Source organism: Calonectris borealis, chromosome 2, assembly GCF_964195595.1.
Source record: "Calonectris borealis chromosome 2, bCalBor7.hap1.2, whole genome shotgun sequence".
NCBI classification, from domain to species: domain Eukaryota; kingdom Metazoa; phylum Chordata; class Aves; order Procellariiformes; family Procellariidae; genus Calonectris; species Calonectris borealis.
This window is the reverse complement of record NC_134313.1, coordinates 160,470,263-160,497,604: the sequence shown is the minus strand read 5'-3', so window position 1 is coordinate 160,497,604 and position 27,342 is coordinate 160,470,263. Positions and strand designations below refer to the sequence as shown.

General features: G+C 37.5%; 1 protein-coding gene across 1 annotated transcript in view; it reads right to left on the bottom strand.

Annotated features, from left to right (window-relative positions):
- Window positions 1-27,342, bottom strand: part of PTPRN2 (protein tyrosine phosphatase receptor type N2) — a 674,564-nt gene that overhangs the window by 597,794 nt on the left and 49,428 nt on the right. Inside the window, exon 2 of the mRNA XM_075144119.1 lies at window positions 6,840-6,890. Coding sequence (XP_075000220.1) covers window positions 6,840-6,890 — 51 coding nt within the window. The remainder of the gene's footprint in view (window positions 1-6,839; window positions 6,891-27,342) is intronic.

Genomic DNA, 27,342 nt, shown 5'->3' with positions numbered 1-27,342 from the left:
GGAGTCTTTTAACCAAACTTCTTGAATCAAACACCAAAATCCCCCCCAAATCACTCAAATATACACTGGTTAAGCAATTTTACTTGCAGCACTTGCCCTGGTTCTGTGAAACCCAATGCTGATATTTGGAGCAAGAAAATACACAAGTCACAACACTAAGATAGAAATGAAAGTTTCCATATGACAACACAGCAGCATTCTTGCCTGAGCTGTAAGAAAAAGGAGGTCTGTCCACATGAAATAACATTGTGCAACACTCAGCAGCTCCAAGACTTATTTATTAGCACAGGACACAGGAATATAAAGGATCACCTACGGCTGGTTGTAGATTTATGGTTGTACATACTTGCCTCTCACTTGGTGCTGTCAGTGAAGTCTGAGTGATGGTTTTGTGCCCTGCAGGAGCTACAACTTGAGATTCTCCACAAAAAAAAACCACAATAAAGCTTTTAGTGAATAACCATAGTTGCATTATCATGCAAAGCATCTTTTCCTATGGAGAAGATTGTAACTTCACCTTTGATCAATACTCCATTTTTAATGCCAGTTGTGCTAGACACTTCTACCTGACTATCACACAGGTAGCTATTTTAACACCATACCGAGACAAACACAAGACACAATTACATAGTTTGGAAGACAGATGGGCCTTTTCTTCAAAGAGGAGGAAAAAAAAAAACCACCACACTTTATTGCAAGGTAAAGCAGATGAAGTCATCACTGCACTGGCATTTTTAACCTTGTGGTAAAACTGAAATGTTATTTCTTCACAGTGCTTTTACCTCATATAGCTCAGAAACATTCAGCATCAATGCTGAAAGTGTTCCTGTTGGTGAACACTGTGTAGCAGACTCAGTAGCAAACCAGACCCCCCTAGTTTAGAAACTGAGCTGGTATAATTTATTTGCAAAGCAGCAGCATGGTGGGGTGGAGTAGAGCTGAGAAACCCTCAAATTCCTCCAGTCACCATCTCCTGCTCCCTTTTGTTGCGTTATCACCATTCATAACAGAAGTTGTGTTGCAATATCACTTCCGCTCATTAATCCTGAGGAGCTCTGACACTGTCACTATTACAGGTGTCTTTAGAGCTTCATAAAACAAGGGGAAGCAAGATCCAACATGAGGGAGTGCGTAGGCTAATGGGAAACCAGAGTCTTCCTCCCAAACAAACTCTGTATCATTTACTTGCTTTTATTATGTGACTCTGTCACATAACCTAATGGAGAACAAGTGTGGAGGAAAAAAGTGAGCAAATTTTAATTCTGGTGTTTTCAGAATACCATTATACAATGGTAGATTTTAAAGTTTACTCCTCCTTGAGTATCGCACCAGATTCTGACATTCTTCTGACATGCTTATTCAAAGCATATTTTAAAAAATTAAGTCAATGACAAAAAAAATCCCTTGAACTGGTATGGAAGAACCATCAAAAGTAAATCCTTATATTGAAATTATTGATCTGATTTTTACTCCAAACATACACGTATTCCCATTTACCTCAGAATTCAGGTTAGAAATTACATCATCAGGTTTACCTCATAGGGTGGCATTAGGGTTTCAGTTATTTGTGAAGAACTCCCACATCCTTGGAAAGCACAGAAATTCTCTGTACACACTATAAAGCAACAGTATGTAGAGGTACCACTTAGCATTACTCCTCAGAAGTCTGAATTTAGTTATAACAAGCGCTGATGCTTACTGAAAAGCTTTGGAAAGCTTAGGCACAGATTTATACTATCATTTGACAAAAATTCGATAGCTTTTGTAAGAGCAGTGCCTTGCAAACGCAGATGTAGCTGCAGATATCTTTCAGCTAAACAACGCTGAGGTGCATCTCCCTCTGTAATTCCATCCTACTAGGCAATGATCTGGAAAACCTCAAAGCATGACACATTAAGTTCAAGAAACCATTTCGGGGATCCTGACTCCTCTCCCTTATCATCTGTAGCACATGTTTACCGTTTATGGCTCATCACCAGCACATGTAATCACTTATATTCCAAACATTCAAGGAGCTCTGTAGCTGAGGAAGAAAGTACATTAATATTCTGAACTATCTGGAGACATCCAAACTTGGAAAGGCTCATGACTTTGTACTGCAATGCTTGGATGCCTTTGACACACCGTGCTAACCTAAGTCCCTCCTAACAAGTGCAGCTTGCATACATAAAGCAATATTGATTCAGCTGTGCATAGCTGTTTATACAGCCTTTCAGAAGCACAGCATCTTCAAACACTACTGCAGACACTAGACCATGTCTTCCTAGGAGAGGTTTAGTGGTTGTCAGTGAGGCTTGACTTAATGATGCACACTGCGCCAACGACTGTATTTAATTAACTTTTTTGGTTGGCCTCACAGAGCGATTTTCTACAATCTGATCTTGTCTGCATGAACTCTATTATGATTTCATGCAGGAAGGAGGATTGCAGCCACAACATCTTTCATAAATAAACCAGCCTGATTTATAAAGTCTCTCTTGATAAGGAGCAAAGATATCATGGTATCCACACACGGATAAAACACAGCACAAAGCTTCTTTCTGAAGGAAAATATCTGGAGATTAAACCCAAAGGGAAGAATGCTATCCTTCTAAATGAGCAGTTCAAACAGTTTAATAAAGGGAGGAACAAGGACAATAAGGGATGGTTATTTTGAAATGAATTCTTTTATCTGCACCGCACGGTGTCTTTCCCAGTGGCACTACCAGAATTCAATAGCGTGATTTCATAAGAAAGGATAAGAACCAGCCTTTGCTTTGCTGCTTTCAGGAGCCAGTTTGTTTAAACCTTCCAACGAGGAAGCTATGTGAGCTGATGTTTTACATGAACTGCTTTACTTATCACTTAAAATGCAAAACAGAAAATGACATATTCTCACTTATCCAACTGTACCAGGTTTAATATATAAATACAAGGAGTGTCCAAGGATAAGTGAAGGATCTTTGTCTCAGAGGTCATCTAAAAATCCCTTCTTGATGCTTCTTTTTCTTTCCTTTTCATATAAACACATTCTAGGCATAACGGTTAAGAAAATAAAAATACACATGCAGGCAAGCTCATTTGCTTAAATTTCTAACCCAGACAGCAAAACGTATGTGAAAGCGTGAATGCCGTATCCCTCTTTACCCACAGCTGTGTCACTACACATACCCCTATTTCAAATCTTATTCCTTATATTATTCTTCTCCCTCCTATATATCTTGTTTAACACTGTTATTTGCTTCCTTTGGCATCTGTAGCAGCTTAACAGCACTTATTGAGGAGCAAGCATTTCCAAGCTTATAGAATGCCAGATTATTTTCTATTAGGGTCTGCAGCTCATAAGCTTATCCACCTTTCATATCAAGTTTTTTAGCTGCGAGCTTTCAAGCTTCAAGAATTTTAGATGGGTGAAAATATCAGTTCCTCCAACTGTAAAATAGAGGTAATGATTTACCAGAAGTGAAATAAACAACACCTAAGCCATTTTATCCCACAAAGTTCTCACTTTGTAAAGGAAGAGTCCAGGAAAAGGAACTCTGTCTTTTTGCCTGGCTTACCCTTATGCCATTAAAATAAACATGAAACAATATGTTCCTTTTTAACCACTTGATGAGTCAGTGCAGCTCAGGAAACCGATAAAAGGTTTATGGAAATAAATTAATATTGCATGAATGCTGCTGGAGCTATTAAACAAACATAAGTGAGAACCCATCACTGAAGCCAAAAGAGACCTTTATATGATGAAGGAAAGCAGCAGAAAAGTCAACAATCATTATTACAGCAGGTTCTTTGCCCTACGAAAACAGCATATGACCTAAACAGATGTAAGTGATGCAACTGATAGTTATGTTGTTTATACCAGATCTTACAACTTTTACATTTGCTTTTAACAATAATTGAAACTTATTTTAACATCCCTTTTTTATTCATACAAATGAACATTTATCAACATCTCAGGCACTTAAAAAATATTATTCTTTCCTTCAGCACAAAACAGCTCAGCTATTGGTGTTCTGGTTATCCTTTTACAAATCTGATGCATGACAAGTACTTGAAGTCTCCAGTTGATGACATGATGTGAGATAGCAAATACTGTGACTTAAGCCTTCAATAAGCAAACCCAGTTTCATTTTTGAAAATGCGGTCAGTTCAGCTACCTTTGCTGGAGGCCGAGAGAAAGATCAAAATTACCAGCCTTCCTGCGGGAGTTAGACTCAGATCTGCAGGTCACAGATGCTTCAAAGATGCTACCCAAAAGCAGCTGCTGTTTCTTACCCACATTCAGACTGCACTTCAGAAATGTACACTTGTGTGACAACAAAGGTGGCAAACCTTTCCATGACCTTCTAATACACAAAGTAAGCTCTGCTCCTGAGCATAGTGACCTACACAGACTTAAATTCCTGAGCTTTCATTCCAGCAAAGCACTCACATTTTAATATATCAGGATTTCTGAAGAACTTCAGAGATGCACTTGAATTAGAAGCAGTTTGGACAGGAAAAATGGGAAGGACTGCTCAGAAGCAAGCAGCCCTTTACTTTTCTGGTACATATAAAAAGTAAATTCTGATGGTATTTTAGTACTTCAAAGTATGATCTTCCAAAGATTCTGTTAATTTTCTCAAGAATGGTGTATTTTTACTTGCATTAAGGATAGTGTTTAAAATCTACTCTAGACAACATTTGCCCAGTTAGAGCAAAAAAATGAAAAACTTTGCAGTGACCTTAAACACACTGACAGAATCCCTCCATGTATTTTTTTTAATTAAGATCAGTCATTAGGAAATATCATTGATCAACTGGCTTATTCATTCCTGACCTTTATTTAAGTTACACTTACGCCAAAATAAGAGAAGATCTACAGAAGAGGTCCATTCTGAATGCAAAGATACAATTTCCATAGTTTAATTTTGCACTTTAATGAAAGTCATGTTAAGTTTTTAAAAACTGCATCTTCAATTAAGAAAACAGGTAGAGCAAGAAGCTATGAAGTAACCTTTATAGGATCATCTTTATTAAAGACTTTTTGCTATCAGTTAAAGTACATACATTTCTTTACTATCATCTGTTGCATAAACTCCTGTTATACACAGTCTGCCAGATATAATGGTGGCCTATCGTAAAAGCCAATTAAATATACTTGCATTGGGGAAGACTTCAGACAGGCACTGAAGATCATTGGTAGTCAGCAAAATGCACCACTGTAGAAAACTGCCACTACCCTTCCTGGTGTCAATCATAGAAATTGTCAATGCAGAGTTTTTGCATATTATTGGAACTAGTTCAAATAGCAATTTTACACAAGAATTATCTTTGGAGATGTTAATAAAGGCCCTGTTCTAACCTTCTACCTATTTTAATCCCTCTTAACTCCTCAACCGTATTTCTGTCTTTCATTCCCTCCCCTGCATGCACTTGTCTGAGATTCAACAATATTGGGAATTTAATCTCATTTAATCTTAAATGTTTGTTAAATTAGGATATTGTCCTGGTTTCGGCTGGGATAGGGTTAATTTTCTTCCTAGCAGCTGATATAGTGCTGTGTTTTGGATTTGGTATGAGAATAATGTTGATACACACTGATGTTTTAGTTGTTGTTAAGCAGTGCTTATACTGAGTCAAGGACTTTTTAGCTTCCCATGCTCTGCCAGGTGCACGAGAAGCTGAGGGGGAGCATAACTGGGACAGCTGACCCAGACTGGCCAGTGGGGTGTTCCATACCATATGACGTCATGCTCAGTGTATAAACTGGGGGGAGCTGGCTGCGGAACAGCAATCGCTGCTCAGGGACTGGCTGGGCGGGTGGTGAGCAATTGCATTGTGCATCACTTGTTTTGTATATTCTATCATCATCATCATCATTATTTTCCCTTCCTTTTCTGTTCTATTAAACTGTCTTTATCTCAATCCATGAATTTTACGGTTTTTTTCCCCCATCCCACTGCGGGGGTGGGGTAAGTGAACGAGCAGCTGGGTGGTGTTTGGCCTCCTGCCAGGTTAAACCACAACAGATATTAATAAAGTTTATCTATTAATAGACCCATATCATTGGCTCCCATGTTTGATGGAAAACAAAACTACTTCTTCCTTGTGCCATACATTCACAAAGAGAAATTTAATATATAATACTTAATTTAAAAAAAAAAAAATCCCCAATTATGAATCTACATATTTTACAATGGTAATTGCTTCAAAAGAGCTCCCTCTAAACATAGTCCGTCCTTCACCAGGGCTGAAATGATTTCATATAGCATATTAACAATATTTAACTATTCTCAGAAAAGTCATTCCTACTATTCCATTAGACTGATTCATACATTTGTGTTGGCTTTTTTTGACTTACTGAAAGGAAATTTGAAAGCAGAGTAGAAGAAAGCTGCTTTTGCATAGTTCAAGTAAAATCACAGAAAAAGGAAGCAGCATGATCAAGAACAATGGTAGTCTTTCTTTGAGACCTTCTTTCTTATTATAATAAATGACAATGTTTTGAAGAAAAAGAGACTGATAATTACTCAACATCACCCTCTAAGAAGATGAACAACCTGAAAATAACAAAAGTTATTTTCACCCTGTATTAAGAAAAATTAATTTTAGCATATTTCAGTGTGTTTAATTTAATTACAATCTATTTCTCATAAAAGGAGATGATGTTGTTCAAAGTTGAGAGAATATTTGTATATTTTTAAAATCTATTAAATTTCCCCCAATTGCTGACCAGAATAGTCTTACCTGGTACTCTCCCCTCTTCCCTTTCCTTTCCTTCTCATTCATCTACAGATTTGGCTTATTGAATTGATCACATAGCAATTACACAGCAAAGGACAGAGTAGTCAGCAAAGAAAACATTCAAGACTTACCATTTACACAGATTTCAAAAGATTTGCAAAGGTCATCCTCAAAGAGGCAGCCTAAAAACACAATAGAAAGGTAAAAATTAATACAGGTTTCAAACTGTGGATAATTAGTGCACACTGAAAACCTCTCAAGCTATTAAATGCTCAGCAAGAGTCAGACATTTGGTTGGCCTTAGGAGTCCAAATTGGGCAGTACAGAAATTCAAGAACGTGGAAACAGGTCTGGTTAGACAGCACGTCTTACTAACTGGTTATGTCCAGAATAACCTTTGATGTTTTTTTCCCCCTCATTCCTCTATTGAGGGTACAGTTTTCTCCATGCATGTCTCTCTCGTTTAGTAATTGGAGTAACTTTGTTTTCTCAATTTTGAATACATTATTATACCATAGCACAGTAATGCTGCAATACACTACAAAAATGTACACCAAGAAATCAGGAGTTTCCTCAAGATATTTCTACTGCAATGAGACAAGCCTAGGAATCAGGTATAAATTGCTCAAATTAGGCTTGGATTTAGTAACTGCAACCACAGACCATGCCTAGATCCTCAGGAGCACTAACTCTTTGGAGAAAAGCTTAAAAATTAAGCCATCTATACCAACACTGTGATACTTCCACAGACAGCTCACAAATCAGTACAGGTCTATGAAAAAAAATCCTAGGGTTTTTTTCCATTTAAAGGAGGAATTTCCAATGTTCCAAAACATGCCGCTTTATGGGCCTTTGCTATGCCAGCCCCACACCTCACCCTAGAAACTACATCCAGGCTGGTAATCCTAGGTCATCCACTTATACACATCTTGACAGATGAAGTAAAGTATTCTGTTCCCCTGTTACTAGTATCACCTAACCAGGTAATGAGACACTAGTTATTATCGCCTTTATCTTCAAATAAAATGAACTCCTGATGATATTCGTGAGGGCAGCAGAGAAGTGGGCAGGATACACCTCTGCTGTGGTCATTCCACACTGGGCAACGGGGACAAGGACTAAGTACAGAAGCAGTGTATATAGTGAAATACTGTGCTATTGTTAAGGGCATGCACTCTGTTAACCCAACCAGTAGTTTCTTTACATTCTTTGTGTTTTCTGAAAAAGATAAAGAGCTAGGACTGGATAAACTCCAAGGAATGAGCATGTACTTTGAATACAGAAACTGCCATATTGTCACAATTAAGCCTGTCTGGGAAGTACCTTAAGTTTATAAATGGACACGGGAGTTATAGAAATTAAGTGGTCTTGAGCAGTTTCACACTATGCATCAAAAAACAGCCAGGAACTTCACCACATCTAAATACAGGAGCAAATTCTCTCCCCCCAGCCATGCCTGTCTCCCCAGAAGCACAGAGTACAAGCATCTCTATTCATCAGAGAGTCAAATGGATTAAGTAGGCTATTCCTACTAAAAAACCCTGAAAGGCTCAAGACTCTCTGCCTATGAATTGCCCGAGTCCTAACCCTGTTAAAAGAAAAGTTCAGCGACTTATGTATGTCTGCATAGCCTTTCAGCAGGTAACTGTATTAGCACATCATTAAGCCTGAACTAATATACTGTGTCTCTCAGCAGGATTTATTAGCACAGTGCTAGGTCTGAGCTAAGCAAGCACATCTACATGAATTCGAGTCGTTTGGAGCACTAGTAGAGCCCCCTATATCTATCCCACACCTGCCTACAACAACCACATATATATAATCTTAAGCAGATAATGAAAGCCTACAACATGCACATGTCCTTCTACCTATGCACCGATAAACTGTGGATATATATATTTGGTAGCTTTTGAAAGGTAGAGGAAGTTTCAGACCAGGAAAGGCTGCTTCAAGCAGAGTATGGCAGAACACTGTTTGTCTACACGATCCACAAACTCTGGTTTGTGACATATTTTTTGCAATATGTATAATTTTGCTTGGTGCTGACGCAGCAAAACAGAAGAATGCCTTAACTATTAACTCAAAGAACGTAAGGCAAGAATGATGACAGGCAGTGGCCAAAATAATCAGCACAGGGTATACAGCACAAGAAGAGCTCTAATTAAAAGCATAGTAATTATCACTTTCAAAAAGAAATGCTTGCAGGAAAAAAAAAAAAAGGTAAAAGGCTTCAAGTGCTAATATAAACTGGACAAGTGAAAGATATACTTCAATATTCCTGTTTTCAGAAATTTGAAGTTTTCTCTTCTAAAAGTTTTTATGGTTAGGAAAAATCCCTGGTTAAATCTCTCTGCCCTGTGTTCCTGAGACATCAAAAGGGTTAAAACCAGAAGCCTGAAACAGCCATGTCCAATGAAGGGCTGTAGAAGGTGCCCCGTGATGGAGGGAAGACAGGCAGTTTTGTAGTTGATTTCCCATCCTGCAGTGGCTCTGCTGTAGATCTAAAAGGTGTCACACGAGAAGTTTCAACCAGGAATGTTTCTAGTGGAGTCACACATAAAAATAGTGACAGGTTCACCCAGACCCTGCTGGTTTTGAAACACCTGGGAGCTGGGATCACAGCCACCTGCTGCCCATGGCCACCTGCTAGAGGTAGGCCATCCTATAATACACTGATATTCTCAGAAGCAGAAAAATACAGATACAAGATGAACAAAATGAGTATGTTCAGGTACAAAGAAACAATCAGCCAGGCTACCTCCGTACAGAACTCTGATTGAAATGCACTCTGATTTTGCTTGATACATTTTGCTTTATCACCTAATATATTTTCCATGCAAAGCACAAAAGAAAACTGATTTTATCATGTTTTAGTTTCTCTTTTAATAATAGTTGGTTATTTGATGCTCACTGCAGCAAGGCATCTGATGCAATTAGCCTTGGAGACTTATGTCTTGAAGAGCAAATTAATTAAGTCAATGCATGGCAAACTATATCCATCTATGATTACTCTAAAATAGATAAGGACCTCCAAAACTCCTTGAAAAATATTTTGTTTCAAGTTATTTATTGCTAGAGTTGATTGTTATGCATATTTCACCCAACCAGTCAACATGCTAAATTAACTACTAATTTATCTTTTGTTGTTATTTGCTGTGACATTAAGAAGCATCATATTTCATTTTAAATATCATCTACCTACTAACAGTAATGGCGGTAATAAGTCACCACTGAAGAGTGAAGTGGTATTGTCTCCAAAAAGCATTTAATTCAGTGCATGCCTTATGGGATCAAAATTACATTTCATTTTCTATCAAACAGTCCCCCTACCAGAGATCATCTCCCAAAACACATAAACTGTTGATGCAATACCTTCAAACCCCACAAAGAAAAAAAAAAACAACCAAAACCAAAACATCCAAAACCCAAACCCCCAATCTTACTTCATACAACAGCCCTGAAATAATAAATTCTCCATATAACTACTCAACCAGCTGACGGAGTTTTAGGAGACTAAAACTGAACAGGTACACATATATTATTTTGCTTAATCTAGAATTTAAACACAGGTTTCTTACTAACTTGTATTAAAGATTCACCTCTTCCCTAACACTTGTATGGTCCCCACATCTCAGTAGTGACAAAGAAGGTTGGAGCAATGACTTGTGCAGAGGTGCACCAGCCCCTACAAGAACTTCAGTTGATCATCCTCTCTCCATGTAACCAAGGCACACAAGTCTGCGCTGTGCATCTCATAATATAGGGAGAGTAGTTCCCTGACAGATATTGGAGCTATCTAAAATCCACTTAGCACAGCAGCGAGGATTATCCCATATACTTGGATAACCATATGTTTTTTCACATTCTTAAGTCTAAGGGTTTGCAAAGGTGTGGTATATGTCCATTAACTTCTACTGACATAAATCATGTGCTTATAAACTATCTTCTTGATAACTTACCACAGTGAATTCCAGAAGAGTTTCTGTGAGTAAAGCTCACTATAGGTCAGAAAAGCCCAGGCTGACTGTGTAATATAAGCCAAAATAGCAAACTTGCATACACCAATATAAGTAGGTCCCTCGGAGAGAAGTCAAGAATAATAAATAAATATATACCTAACTTTATCCCTCCTTCCAAACACAGAATTTAGTAGCCTGCAATTCTACTAAGTTGTGTCAGGTATGAGGACCATTTGTATTGGACCCATCTATATACACACACACATTTTCTCAATGTTTTTTAACTTCATGACTGCTTAAAGTAAGGGCAGGTATCTATGCTATATATTACAATCCATTTACATGGTATATTCTTTGTTTACTAGCCAGCAAAGTAGATTCCTCAAAATCTTCCTTTCTTCTCCCTCTACCTTACATCTCCAGTACTGTTTCTCAGACAATCAGCACAACATAATCAACAAAATGCTGTTGCAAGTACGGGATCTAGAAGTTTAAATCTCTTGGTCAGGATAGTCGTCTCATGAGACGCTAATAAAGCTATTCCCTTCCTCCTTTCACCAGCTATACAGCAGTTCTGCTTTCCTAAAGACAAAATAGGAAAGCTTAAACCACATTGGAATATACATAAGAGGTGCCTCTGAAGGTTACAACAGTCAAGGCACCAGCTGAAATTACTTGAACTTCATCTAGAAAAAGCTGTAGCAATTCACCCATCAGGAAAATAATTTTTAAAAATCCACTGACCAGACAGATTTTATAGTGTTTATTTCTCTGTCTTTTCCTCCAGTTAACCAACCCATTTTTACATTAAACTTTTCTTCTAAGAATGCCGAAAATCTATAAGCATTTTTATTAACCAAGATAAAAAACAGGTTATAGCCCCTTTAAATTGTCTTATGATCATCAAAACAAGAAAACAAACAATAAGCAAGAACAGCTAAGTTTTTCCTGTATTTATCAATCAGAAATTGGGAAAATACAAACCTCCTAAATCCCTTCTGTTGTTGAGGGTTCTCTGCCTCTTCCTTTCATGCATTTCATTCAATTGCCACGTGGCCAACTAACATCTCTTCACATTTGCAGACCATACCGACCTCACCTCACTGCAAGGTTTTAGCCAGTCTGGGTTTCTTTAATCAAAATATACCAACGATCATTAGCACTTTTAATAGTCTAGAATGAAAGCTCACTCCACATTCATCTCCTTCTTTCAGATTTAGTTGTTACCTACTAAGGAGACCTTGAAGGGTAAGTACTGCTAAACACTGCTGACGAGAGAAACAAAAAAGGAAACACCTGGGTATGCCCACGCTGGGCATGCCTGATGGGCCTCGTTGGGTCTTTAACATCACCTGTGAATGACTAAATAGAGGGCACATGTTTATTTTCCTATACTAAAATTAAGAAATGTGGTCCAAGAATGACATTTTAAAAGTGCTCATCTCACACAACTGGGATAGCTCTAACTAACTGGAAAAAATCAAGATAGTGCACAACAACAATGAGGAATGATAACATGAACTGATTGGTAGAAAGAGTCAAACATAGTTTTCATGCAGAAAACTGAATGGAGAAGTCATCTGATTGAGAGAAACATATTCTTCTCACTAATAGAGGTGAGAGAAAATTTTGTTCAGTCTGCTAAAGCTGTGATCTATCCAACACAACCTCATCTGTCTGCCATACATCTTTACCTAACAAGTCTAGAATTACACAAAATTGCAAGTATGCCTGGGGAAAATGTACTTTAAGCTGATCACGGGTTTTAAGCTGAGTTCCTCTCCATTTCCCTACTCTGTGGTTACATAGGTGCCATAGGTGTACATACAAGTGTAATGTGAGCATTACTCAAAACCTGTCAATTGCATGTAAAAAATCAAATACTGTTTCTTCACTTTAGTTTTATTTTGGCATTCACTTTGGATATTCCCTGGCCCTTGTTTTTAAATTTTCATTTTTATCCCTTTTTTTCTTTGCTTTTTTTTACCTCTCCATTCTCTTTCTGAGAAGTATTTTTTCTAACTCTTACCCATTCTCTTCTACTCTCCAAGAATCCATTGTTCCACCACCAGAATGCAGTTGCACCTTTCTGTCCCTCCCAAGCATATGCAAGCTGTACTCAGGCACTACCCTTCCTATCCGTGCCCTCTCCTTTCACTCATGCAGGTAACAGCGCATCTGTCACCTTTTTATCATTATTTATTGCTGGCAATTGCTGGATTTCCAGTCTCGCCCTTTTCCATGGGTGCCCTCCACTTCTCTTCTTCTAGCACACTCAGCCACAGAATTTGCTCTGTCTTGCTCTCTCTATTCAGAGCCTTTCAGGAGTGGAGGAGATTCAGCCATATTCTCTCTTTCTCCTTGGGTTTTCAGGATATCCAGAATATCCTTCATTGAGAAAAGCATTTTATCGAGTCCTCAGAACTGTAATGGTTTATGAACTGCTTAAAACAGTAGTTTAACTATGAAAGAAAAGTAAATCAGTTTGGTCAAAAATAATATTAAAGGAGATATAATACTAAAGGAGCTCTTTCTCCCAAGAAAGAAAGTGAGAAAAATATATGACAGTATAATAAGTACTGAGCTTTGATTTTCTTCCTTCACTCCACCTTTTATGTTTTTTGAATGTAATAGGTGCCTGATCTTTTTGTAATACTGTAAACTCTTGAGAGCAGATTTTTTTTTTCAATTGTGTGTGTGTACAAAGCCTAGTGCAATGAAGCACTAATCCCTGGTGAGGAATCCAGACCTTACTGCAATCCAAATTAACAGTCATAAAGATGACAAAAGAAATCCCTGCAGTGGTTAACTGGAGGACTGTGCAATCTCTTACACAAAAATTTTCCAAAGAAAAGTAAGGAAAGATTTCCCATAAGTGTTACCATCTGGTGTTAACACTTCCTCATCTCAGAATTACTCCTTCTTTCAATCATTTTTCATACACACTGATTTTGTATATTGAAATATGACCCTAGCCAGAATAACTCACCATACAATAGAGTTTTCATTCAAAAAGGGAAAATGGCAGTACTAAACTTATAGCCAAGATTTGCCCCTGAAGCCTCAATGACAATATATATTAGTGCTTCAGTTACCTTCTTTATATCACTTGCCCTTCAACATGTATGGATTGACGCACTAAATAGGCAAAATAGTATAAAAATTATGTGATGTATGATACTATTTCTCACTGTGTAAGAGGGGTACTTTGTCCCTTCTGCATTTAGAAAAAAAAATGATTACTTCTTTTCTTTTGCATGTAATTAGTCCTGAGCCTGTCCACCACTAAAGAAAGGAATTGCTTTGTGGTGAAAATACTATTAATTTATCTGATTACCAATGCCATGATTGCAGTGATGTACATATTTTCTTCTGGGGAGCACTGAGGAAAGGTCACTACTAAGAATAATTGAAGATGTGAGCAGTAATAATAGTTCATGAGGCGAAGAGACAGGGAAAGGCCATCGCTGGAAAAGCTCCAGAACAGAATTTCCAATTGCCAAAGGCTCAGAAATTACATGGTATTTCATGGGCTGATACAGGCAATGTGTGTTTTGGTGTGCCTTTTTGTCGTTTCTTCACAGTGAATATCAAAAGAACTTGCATTGTCTCCCCTGAAAAATTGCAATTCTCTCAATGCTACATTTCCCAACTCTGTTTCATTAGCAGAGGCCACCACTTGCTCAGGTAATTTCAGCAAATGGGGAGCACAGATATAATATTTCTGGCAAACAAGTAGCTCCACTAATACTTAGTTATATTGAACACTAACGTGCTTTCCATTTAAATAAAAAAATTTGCAGATAAACCCATTACTGGAGAACAAATAGAAGATCATTTAAAAACTAACATTAAAATTATTACTTCCCAGGATCAAGTCCAAAACCTTTTACCCACATCATTAACTGTGGCAGGAGGGATCAAATGTGATTTTGGTCAAGGAACTCAGCCCCAAATAGATCATCTTTACCATGTTGGTAGCCCATATTGGGACAAAATTAGGATCTCTACAATGTAAAATGTATGATTTGTTCCTTTAAAATTAGAAAATGTGAATTTAAGTGCTCACAAGCTGTATAAAAAATATAATGAAGATCCAGACCAGGCCTTTAGTAACTTCAATTCAATACCTCCTACTGGTCATCAGTTGCTAAAATTAATTTCCTTACTGGGCAGTTGTCGTGGTTTAATCCCAGTTGGCAACTAAGCCACACATAGCCACTCGCTTACTCCCCCCCGGTGGGATGGGGGAGAGAATCAGAAGAGTAAAAGTGAGAAAACTCGTGAGTTGAGATAAAGACAGTTTAATAGGTAAAGCAAAAGCCATGCACACAAGTAAAGCAAAACAAGGAATTCATTCACTCCTTCCCATCGGCAGGCAGGTGTTCAGCCATCTCCAGGAAAGCAGGGCTCCATCACGCGTAACGGTGACTTGGGAAGACAAACGCCATCCCTCCAAACATCCCCCCCTTCCTTCTTCTTCACCCAGCTTTACATGCTGAGCATGACATCATATGGTATGGACTATCCCTTTGGTCAGTTGGGGTCAGCTGTCCCGGCTGTGTCCCCTCCCAACCTCTTGTGCACTCCCAGCCTGCTCACTGGTGGGGTGGGCTGAGAAGCAGAAAAGGCCTTGACTCTGTGTAAGCCCTGCTCAGCAATAACGAAATCATCCCTGTGTTATCAACACTGTTTCCAGCACAAATCCAAAACATAGCCCCATACTAGTTACTGTGAAGAAAATTAACTCTATCCCAGCCAAAACCAGCACAGCAGTAAACGGAAATCACCCAACACCCACTAAAACCACAATTGTGACCCAAGCAAAACTTTTTTTGCACTTAGCAGAGAATTTGAAGGCTGAACACCATTGACTGTAAATGAATAATTCCACTTTGCTGTTTAAATACATCAACAAGCACCCTGAAATTTTTCCCCTGCTATTGCCTGTGCAATATCCTTCCCCACAAAATCTGTGGGCAGCAAGACCTTCTAGTATTTCTCATAGCCGTAAGATATTAAAAGCTGAGGTTTACATACGGCAGAGTATGATGTTACCAGCAAAGCCTTCCTCAGTGTTCTTGCACATAGATCAGTAAACATTGCAGTTCAGCGGCTTCTGTCATATTTGTTCTGTGAAAGAACTACTGTCATCGTTATATCTGTCAATCTTGTTTTACCCATCAGTAACTGTCAGTCTATTCCTATATACTTGTTTTACAAAATTGCAGAATGGAGTGAATTCTAAGTCCTAATTATAACACAATTCTAGCCTTCTTCCACAGTGAGGGTTAAGACAAGCTGGGTCAAAGAAATAATGAACCATTAGCTAGAGGAAATAAGAACTATCTGTCTGGGGGTTATGTGCTTTGGAAGATAGTTCTTTCAGATAAAATTTTCCAAAACACTTCTGTGATAAAGAAGATTATGTCCCATTATGTGAAGCTAAACAGTCTCTAAGTGCCATCTCTCATTCAGTGCCAGATTTTTAAAAAATAGTTCTTTAAAGTTGTGCCTCATGTTTTGGGAAATCTCCCATTATTCATATAATCAAAGAAAGAAAAGAGATATGTTTATCATTTTCCTCTAATGAGTATCAAAATTTTGTCTTCATTATTTGTCAGAAAATCTTAATGAGTATCTGCTATAACCAGAATTCACAGCAATTCTCATTCAGTGGTATTGCCTCCAAAAGTAAGTAATTACCCAATATTCAGGGGTAATGTGTCTCTTCCAACACTGTCTTGAGAAGACTTCAAAGGCAGAAACAATTTTTTGCAGAAGACCTCTTTGGAATGATTGGTTTCTCTGTTCTGTTTTATTTAGAAAATCATATAGCATCTTTTAAGCAATAATGCCTGTGCCCACAGCTGCAGTATGGACAGTACCTGTCACAATTGATCCCTTCTTTTTCCCTTCCTCATTCTTCTTAGAAAATCACTCTCCTTTTTGTTCCATCTCTATTGCACAGTTAATTTGAGCTGGGTAAACTGTCATGTGGACTTGGCAAAAAGAACTTGGGAAGGAAAAAAAGAATCATATAACTCAGTGGAGTCTGAAGTGCAAGGGGATAGTCCACAGTCATTTAGTGCAGGAAAATAATTCTAATCTAGAAAACACCACACATGGGTTTGGGAGCTACACTTAACAGAGGAACTCCAGATAAGGAAATAGGACCCAACCAGTATTCTAAATCTATTTATTTCTGCATATTCATATTGAGGCCTGCTAGACATTGAAAAGATTTTAAATTGCTATTATTAGGAGTCTGTTTGGAAAAACAGCTTCATACCTTTATCATGCAATTTTGAATCACACGATAATGTTTCTTTAGAGTGCCAAAATCAACTAAGTTCATCTCATGAAAGAGTCACTACTATATATACCTGTTAATTTCTTTAATAGTTTAAACAGTCCAGAGTAATCCACATTAATTATTCATGTGTTGGAGAAAAATAATTAAAGTCAACACAGAAAGTCATAGTCTCTTAAAGTTCTTGAAGGAAAAAGAATAATATTAGGTAAAATTCAATGGACTGTGGCACCAAGATTTATCTATATAACTTACCCCAGCAATCTGAATTGCGAATGAAGCTGCAGCATTCGCTAGTATGGGACAGAATTATGAGAAATAAGGATAAGAGAAATAAGGATACTGGTAGCACATCAAAGTTAACAGTACCTAGTGAAGATGCCTAAAACTTTTCCCTTTCCACAGAAAAATGAAAGAATCTTATAAATGTTTATGTACTAGGAATTTTTTTAAAGCTACCAAGAACTCAGCTGTTCCAATCAATACAAATTATCTCTTGACATTTAATCAATGTGCAACACCATGTGGCTTTGTCCAAGTCCTGTTGGACTTGTAGCGTATGTAACCGCGTACATGGGCATCACTCCACTTTCTTGTCTGGGATTGATGTTGAGGGACAGACTTAGGACAATACTTTGTTATGCTGGTAAAGAATTAAATCTGTCCTGTATTGATTCAAAACTCATTCCAGATGGTAGTTTAAATTCATTACAGAGTAAAATGATTTGCTTCCACCTACTTTTGTGAAATTACCCCAATTTCAAAGAAAATCTGGAACTGAGCATGAATGGTCCTGATTTTGACCAGTAACTGTGCTCTAATTACTCCTGACTCACCCTGATGTATCTGAGGCTGGATTAGAGCCAGCTGTCCCAGAATACATTACACCGTTGTCTCCATGAAGTAGCTCTGCCTACCCTGTGATACCAGTGAGATGTTTTTTTCCCCTGGCTAGCTGTTGAGAGGCAGGCACCATAATGACACATATCAGAGTAGTAGTTAAGAAAAAGACTAATAATTAAAGCAATTTGGGAAGGAAGCCAAGAAAATTAGAGATAATTCTGAAACATGACAAATATGATGCATGCAGAGTAGCACCAGAATACATAGTCTGGTTCTTTCCTAAAAAGTACACAAAAGACAATTTTTCTCTCTCTAGAAAAAAAAGATCATTAGAAGACTAAACCTCCCAGATTCTAGAAGTTCATCTAATTCCTTTAAACCACAAAGAAAAACTGCCCTTGAGAAAATTCATTTATTTAGGAAAAAAAATCTGAAGCCTGGACGCCTCCAGGAGTTTATATAGGTGCCTTTCATCATTAAGACTAGCTATGTTATAGCCATATAATATAGTAGCTCTCATTTACTTAATATCTAATGCCTATTGATTTTGATGGAATTGAAGTGTCTGAGCAGCTTTGCAAATTAGGGCCCAAATGCCTTTTTTTTGTTACTGTTTATTATTTTTGTTATTTTTCCTCTGTAAATAATAACCTCCAAAGTGTCTGTGTGAAACTTGCGCAGCAGGAGGAAAAATTTTAGAACTTTTATTGAAGAGATAAGAAAAAGATGTTTACAAACAGTTAATGTTGCATGTCCCCTGAATATCTGAATATCATAAAGAGGAGATACCAAGCTACTTATAAACCAGACCTACGAGCAAGGTTACCAGACTACAATCCAGCAGACTGGAATTCTAGTCTTGGTCCTGATTTTTGCTGCTGGCCTGGGCAAATCATTTCACCACAACCTTCCCTCTGTATTTTGAGTGTCTTGACTAGTTAAATGCTAAGATTTATAATTGTTATCATGTGTTTATAAGTGTTTGGCAAAACAGAGATCTGGTCAAGTTTGGAGTGCTGATGATCATCGTAATACAAATGCCTTTGTATGCCTTTATTTAACTTCTCCACATCTCACAGAAATGTTTTGAACCTTAAAGAAAAGGAGGTAGCTGCATAAAGAAGCATTCAATAGAAAGCAAACAAGCATTTCCTGAAGAGTATGTTTTTTAATGGTGATTTAAGTAAAGCCAGTGCCCTCTACCTCTTCTCAAAAAGTGCAGGGATTTCAACAGAGAATGTGAAACAGCTTCTTGTCTGCCACTGAACTCTACAGTACATGAGCTTTTGAGTTTATATTCCCTGAGAAGCAGGGTGGGGTGGTGGCAGGGGACTGAAAAGTATGGCAGGGGACAAGAATTCTAGTTAGGACCCTGAAGTGGCCAAGCATCAGACAGGCAAGGAGACCTCCAAGCCTCAGGCGACAAATTGTACAAATTTCTGTATGGCTTCAGGAGCACTAGTTGTCATTCTTTCTTGACTTGTTATACACATAGTTCTAATGAAGTGACAGGTTGTTCTTCAAGTCTCAGCTCAGATTGCTTCTTTCTACTGTGAGTTTGACTTATCTAACAATATGATTTTAATGAAAGGGAAAATAAAGCATACATAAAGTAAGGAAAAAATATGTCTGAATCTTGTGTCCATCCTCTATCATATTTCTTTTGGATGAGCAGGAACTGCAGTCAGCGTGATTACACTGCAGTTACAATTCATAAAACCTGTACAATGCATGTTATGTATAGCACACTGGAGTTGTACAGTGTCATGATCCACCTGAGGATAACAATCCACTTCTGAGAACAAGTGAATGCTAGTGTTGCATACTTTCTATATTCCCATCTAAACTTAAGCCAAAGACTGAAGTCAAGCACATTCGCATTTCTTTAGCATCACTCAAAGTCTCCAAATCATCTTTGCTGAAAATAAATTCCATACAGAAGGCAACAAAAATATGCAGGTACTTCACTGAATTTCTACACATCCCATCATAACAGCATGTCTTATAAAAAGCCAAGTACCTTTTACTGCCTGCATTTATACAGCAATCTTTATTCCCATCATTCAGCCTCCTCTGTGCTCATTCCCTATCCCGCCATGGATGTTACCTTTGCTCCTGAGAGTTACCAGGTAGAAGGCATATAACAGAAAAGAGAAGGGAATGAGGATTTTCACATCCGTGAAATACTGATGGGAACCTACCTCCCAGCTCCCTCCGCTGCCCCACAAAACTGCTCTGAACTCCAGAGCTGGCTGTGCCTGCTGAATCCAGTCTCTCACTAGTAACGATAACTACCCTAGAGCCTACACAACAAAGAAAGAATGGGGCATATTAACTTCACAAAGGGATTACCAAAATTTACTTCAGAGGCTTCCTTTTTTTTTTTTCTTTTTTTTTTTTTTGAAATATAGAGAATGAAGATGGATGAGGAAATTTAGAAACTTGGAAACAGTAAGAGGTAGAAATTTAGAAGAAAACACTGGAGAGAGAACCACAGTTTTACAGAGGAAATAGTAAACACTTCACTATGCAATAAGTGAAGAAAAAGCATGCACAAGAAAAGAGGAAACAGGAGAAAATAAGAAAGTCTGAGAAAGGAATTGAAGGAGAATGACCTTCACAGAAATGCCTGTAATGCATGATGAATTAAAAGTGATAAAAAGTTCAAAGTACAGAGATAAGCCAGTGGCAGAGATAAGAACAGACCTGAGTTTTCCTGACAGCATGTTACACTGACTTTACAGGAGTGCTGCCTTGGGATTTCAGAGAGTTTAGCAGAAAGGGGCTCTCTCATTTCTTGCAGGCATCCTGAGAACAGAAGTTGTTTTATAATAATCCCATTGATAGTTTCAAGCCTATTCCAAAGTTTCATTAATTCAAGACTGGATTTTACTTTTTTTCCTCCAAAAATGTTTGGTGATAATATTTCATGACATTCCAGACATGAGTCTTCAGTCTACATTTGACTGTAAGTTGACTGGCATTTGCATAATTCTGTGAGACGTGATATTCAATGAGGTTTAGAATCAGTCTGGCACCTCATATGGGAGCCTTCTTAAGAATTCTTAAATTATTTTAATGAACCAGTATTATTCAAAAAAATTTTTTTTCTTCAGGATTTGAACCTCAGCCAAATCTCTAAACCATAATCTTTAAAAGTATTCTTGGAGACTTTCTATTTGATGAATATCTTACAAATCTAATCTTGTGTTGTTTCTGAATTTAATACTCTGCAGACAGCAAAGAACAATGAGTATGCAATATTTTGTACATCAATATAGAGTTTACAAAAAATCCTAATTATAAGACCCTTAAAAAAAAAGCACAGAAAAACAACAAATAAATCACCCAAACAAAACAAAGCTTTGTGACCTTTATCCTCTGTTCTAAAACTATACATCACGCAGCAGAAGTACAGGAACAAGAATATTAAAATCATACCCAAATAAGTAAATGAATTTTATTTTTTTACAGTGCAACCTCATTTGAAGTGTTCTTTCAAACCAACATGAGATTGCAACAAGAATGTCTGAAGGCTCTGAAATTGTTTCATAAATGGTATGTCAAAAATGCAAAATGTGGAAGAGTGATCTGTTATTACACATTGGTCTATACAAAGAAAATCCTTGCTAAATGAGAATAAAGCTTAACTATCAAATTCACATCAATTACTAGCCTCTTTGGGAAGGTGGCTTCAGTTTCCTGCAGACAGTTGAAGAGTATCAGGTCAAGGACAAGAACAACAATCACTGGATCTACAGTTCTCTCCCTTTTGATAATTTCCTGGAACGTTTTCACTGAGGGGCACATGGAAGAAAAATTGAAGTTCACAGAATATGAGCTGTATGGTCATTCTGCTGCTGTAGAATGTGCACTGGCAGACTCTTGGCTGGGACTTCGTTCAGGATAGCCTCAGGATTTTTACAGCTAAGAGGTTTTATCTGTCAATTCAACTTCACTTTAGCTATTAATGTAACATCAGAACAACTAAAACAAAAAATACTTTACACCACTTTCTGCATAATCACCACAAACAGTTTTAACAATTTTACATAGCTAAAAATATGAAGTTAACGTGTGTAGGTTCAATGCAAAAACAGTCCTCAGAGTGGCCCAAGTCTGCTGGATTATTACATCAGAGTAACCCAGTTCTTCATCTTTCCAATTTAAACAGAGCATGAGGACGGGGTGTAACTGTGATGGAATGGGAGAGGGCTGCTTGTGGCTGACGGTATGTGAACGTACCTGCATCCTCCCTACCTCCCAGAAAATCCTTACCTTCCTTATACTCAGCAGCTCTGTCCATTGACATCTGATGATATAATAGCATGCAATTTATGTAATTCTGGGTTAAAGGTAGAACACACATATAAAATACAATTACTACAAATTTACTCTTGCTTTTAGTTGTAATGCTTTATTTACAATGAGATACGGAAGTGTCTGCACACTTACAAAACAACAACTGGGTACTAGAGCTTTTTATCACCCCAGAACTCCCAAGCCTTTACCTGCACTGTCGATAAAACTTTCTCTAGGGATGCGATTCCCTTGTCATTGTTCTTTGTCAACACTATAACTTTGTTCTAATCTACTCTCTTCTGAGATCTCCACCACATCTCCATAATATGTCTAATCTTACAGACCGTACAGGTTACCAATAAGGACCTTATGGGCAGGACAGTGAGTTTAGGCCATGGATTACTGCCCCCCCAGCCACTACCTTTCCAGACCTGTGAACACCTTTATTACTACTACTAGTCTAGTGCATAACTACAGAATGCTAACAGCCAGCCTCGGAAAAAATTACCCAGTCGTCTTTCCTTTTACAATTCACATAGCTCGCTTCACAACATTTACATTCCCAGGTGGATAACTGATTCTATACCCTGAAGAAGTTAAAAAAAAAAAAAAAAGTAAGTGAAATATATCAGAAGGAAAAACTTACTAGTTCATTACTTCATAGAAGCTTTTTTAATATAAGTTTTACCAAAATATCCTAAGAGATTTAAGGTGACTCACAAATGCCTAAAAATATGGAAGCTATTTTCCTCCTGTGTGTTTTTTCCTTTATGATGAAGGGAAGCTAAAAGTAATTTGCTTTTGTTTCTTGTTATTTTCTGCTTAGTTTCATCTTCCCTTTTTGTAAGAATAATAACGTACATAATGTTTTTACTTGAGAATCTCCTGAATGCGTACCACCTGTATCAGCAGGAGGCATGGCAGATAAAAAGCACTAACCACACAGTTGCAATTACAGATCAAAGATGACTGCTAATCTTACTAACTGCTACATGTTAGTTCTCCCACTTTCAATCAGTGCTATCCACTTTGCAAAACAGAATCAATGTTTGTCTTTGAAAACTACAGGTATATATCTGTATTACACATGTGTGAATATACATATATTAAACATGTATATATTATACATGTATTATACATATAGGAATTATTATTATTATTGTTATTGTTATTATTGTTATTACTGTTATTATTATTATTCTAAAATAGGGATGAAATTTGTTGCCAAAACATTGGCACTTAGTGCCATCTGAGATACCACAGACTAAGATACCCACACAGCACTGAGAGATCCGGTACGGGACTTGTGGGAGATTCAGTCCTTTCTATAGTGTCAGGGAGGTTAGCGAGAGTACCCACAGCACCTGAAACAACACAAAGTGCCCTTCTTTAGGCAACTGAATTCAGCCTTGTTTTCTAAAATAATTTAGGTGAGCCATACCATAAAAATTCTATTTCTGTCAATCGGTCCTGCAGGTTTCTCTGTAGTGATCTTAGAAGTAAATGTCAACTGTCCAAGCACTACAATTATCTGAGATGAAATCCCTCTACTGTCTTTTTTGAGATGTCAAAACCCAAAAGTCTAGTTCTTCAAAACTGGTAATTTTGTTGAGACTCAATCATCTGAATACCTTTGAAAAATAAAGATTCAGAAGATACAAGGACCCAAGAGGAAGGAAGAACTAAAAAGGAGGCACTGTACACTGTATTTAACTTCTTCATGGGGTTTTAAGGTTCGTTAAATGTCTCTACACGACACTAGTTCTGTTGGCATTGTAACCTTGGCTTGCCTGCTCCTACACGCCTCATTTTCCAGTGTTGCAGGTGGTCGTACTTCCACAATATAGAACGCAACAGTCGCCAAGGCAATAATCTTGTTCTTGATATAGGCACTGACAAAACTTCACTGATTTTTGAAATAACAAGTATGGATCTTAAATGTTAGGAATAGGGGTTAAAGCAGACTGGAAAAGCGCTCTTGCTCATAGAAGAGATACTGTTCCTCAACTAAACTTGGAACAGAAAAGCAAATTAACCTTTCCTTGTACTTGAAAAAGAAGGAAAAATATGCTTTCCCTTCCCTATATTTTGCTTTAGTCGAACAGAATGCCTTCTGTTATTTATAAGAAACTCTGTGAATGAGAAATAACTCCACTCTGAAAAGCACACAATTTTGCCCGCAAGTTTTACAATAGAGATGGAGGCCTAGCACAAAAGAAAGTAGGCCCACCTTCGCTTTTAAAGGAGAAGGTAGGAAACAACTTTGCATTATATTTTTAGAATCCATTTCTAAAAATACTTGAAATTATCTAAATATTGGTGAATATTCTTAGAAAGAGAAATCCAAAACATGAAGATTTTCCATGGTGACCTAAGGCTCAGGGATGCAGTCACCATGCCAGGTCACTGGCACATAGTGAAAGACAAGTTTGTGTGATGAAAACAAATCTAATGGGTTTATTTTTAAATACAAGCATTTCATAATGAATATTCAGCAAGACAGCTGCAGCACAAAAATCATCCACTGAACCTAGCCAGGAATGGTTTCAAATAATCATTGCATACATGAAAAAATCCAGAATATTCCTCACAGGTCTGTTTCCAGCCTATGTGTTTGGGATTATATTTTTTTGTTGTGTGTGTTATGTATACCTAAACAGTATTTAAAAGGCAGTTCAGAAAAATAACAAAACAACGCCTCTGGAAGCACAAAGATTTTTGATTCTAGAAACATTCATCTGCCAACTTAAAAATGTTCATCTATGGAAGTAAGGCAAAGATTTTGAAACTTTAGCTTGTTTTTTTTCTCCTTTCAACTCAATGGGAAAGTAGAATCTCATCCTGTACTTCTGCAGTCAATATTAAAGCTGAAATTTTTTTAATGGGGTTTACCCTACTTTATGCTGGCTGCTTAAAGAACAGTAGGATAAAGGAAATTAATACTTCAATCTTCCCTGCATTGCTATTTAATCACTGTAAAATCATGGAGTAATAAACGAGTCTGTAGAGAAGACTGTTACGAAACACACACACACACACACAAATATACACACAAAAGATAAAATAATTAAACTACAAACTGCTGCAGGGCAGCACCCACCACCTTCAAACCAGGATGGATGGCTTCGTAATTGTTTATGATAAGGCATTGAGATCCAGTATTTCTCCCATCTCTAAAGTTGTTTTAATTGTACACATAGCAGTGAAATTTTGCCACCTTAAAATTAATGGCAAACTCCTGCTTGTTGCAACTGGCTCTGAAAATGTTATTCTGCAGATTTATACTGCTGATCAGAACATAAAATTTCATTGCCGGACACATTGAATAGGTATGATAGAATAACAAATATTTTTAGACCATCATATATGCTGGTAGTAATCAAGCTTAAAAAATTATGAGATCTCATTCATACACAATTTCTAGACATTTCTTTTTTCAAAACATAAACTTGGGTATGACTTATTGAATTATGCACTCTGCACAGAACAATAAGAAGCTCTAATAATGTGTAACACAGAAAGTAGGCATGAAATCAGAGATTCTAGTTATCTAAAACTATCTTAGTTCAGAAGATTAATTTTTAGTTCAACAAGTGAGAGATTCATTTGCTATTTCTGTGCCCCACTGCATCTGAATCCCTGAATGATCTCTACAGAAAAAGTGTGAAGGAGCAAAAATGCAAGGCTATTTCAAGTCTATTTCAAGTATTGTGGGAGTTTGACAGTATTTCATTTTCCAGCATATGCTAAAACACCGTGGGATGACTTTATAGCTTCTGCAGCTTCATGCCGATAAATATGGCTAGGTAGGATCTGGATGTTTCATGCAGTCAGAAAGATGTAAGGAGCAGCACCAGCAGGTTACTTTCTGCAGTAAGGTTCTAATACAGAACAGCAATGTATGAGCCCTCCATAACTAGTTACAGCAGCTGGAATCCAAGCACAAAGAAACAGAGACCGCATCCAAGCTCATTTGCCCAGTTCACAAAGAAAGGCTACGCAGGATCTGAATCATACTCTACTGTAGTTCACTTGGGGCCCTCAAACATTGATGGACGACTAATTTATGATGACTAACTGAAGAAGCTTCCTTTTTATTGGAAATAATTCAAAGCCAGGAGAAATAATGAGAAAGGAACAAAGAATAAATTCCTGTTATGTGACCCAGTTCAAGCTTAATTCTGTATGTGCTATTCCTGCACAGTGAACTTTCTGCTCCCACTTTGTTTCCTGTTCTGCTCTGCAGAAGGCAGCACTGTCAACCATTTCCAGCCGAGACCTTTTCAATTTCCATACTCCAAGGGTTCTTTTCTATTTCCTCAGCTCAGCAGAAGGAAACACAGGCGACAGAAGATGGAATGTTTTTCTTCCCCTTTTATGACAGCTGCCATTTGGTCAACTGAGATGGCACCGATAGCACAATAAAATCACCAGCGTGAAACTTAATGCGTCCCACAATAGCATGCAAATTTTAAGAACATCATCCTGGCCATTTGCATCAGGGGAGATCTGTCCGCATCTGGATTCTGGCTCTGAAAGTGGCCATCAGCAGATGTTCAGGGAGAGAGCATCAGAAAACCTTTCCAGTGTGAGGCAACACACTATTTGAAAACCTAGAGTTTGAGGCTGTATCCGGACTGTCATGTCTGAGAAGTATCAATTCCCCTTCAGAGCTCATTTATTCTTTTGGCTTCCATGAGACTCTTCAAAGCCCTTGTGACAGGCAGGTAAATAAATATTATCTGCTTTTAACAGGCAGAAGAAATTGTGTTATATAATGTGTACCAGATGTTTTGAAAAATTAACAGTCCTAGCAGTGGTCTATGTGCCACTTGTGTATCTCTTTTTACCTTAAAGATCTTACAGTCTAGACAGATGGCATAAAATACTCCAGCAGAATAGAAAAAGTGTCTAGCCTCCCACTTGGTAAAATTATTATTATTTTTCTTTTTTTAAAATATAGGATTGGGTGACTTTTTTTTTCTTCTTCTATTTTAATGCACTAGGCCTTCTGGTTCCTAATATCTGATACAACACTGTTAGACTAAAATGCTTCCCTGTTTTTCTCTTACTTTCTCAGTACATTACCCTTCCCCAATATAATAGTTAAACAATTTTTTTAAGCCATCAGCAGAAGATAAACTGCTTTATAGGCCAGAAAGCATTACCATCTTCATTACAGTCCAATTAGATCATTAGTAAAGTGAAGATAATATT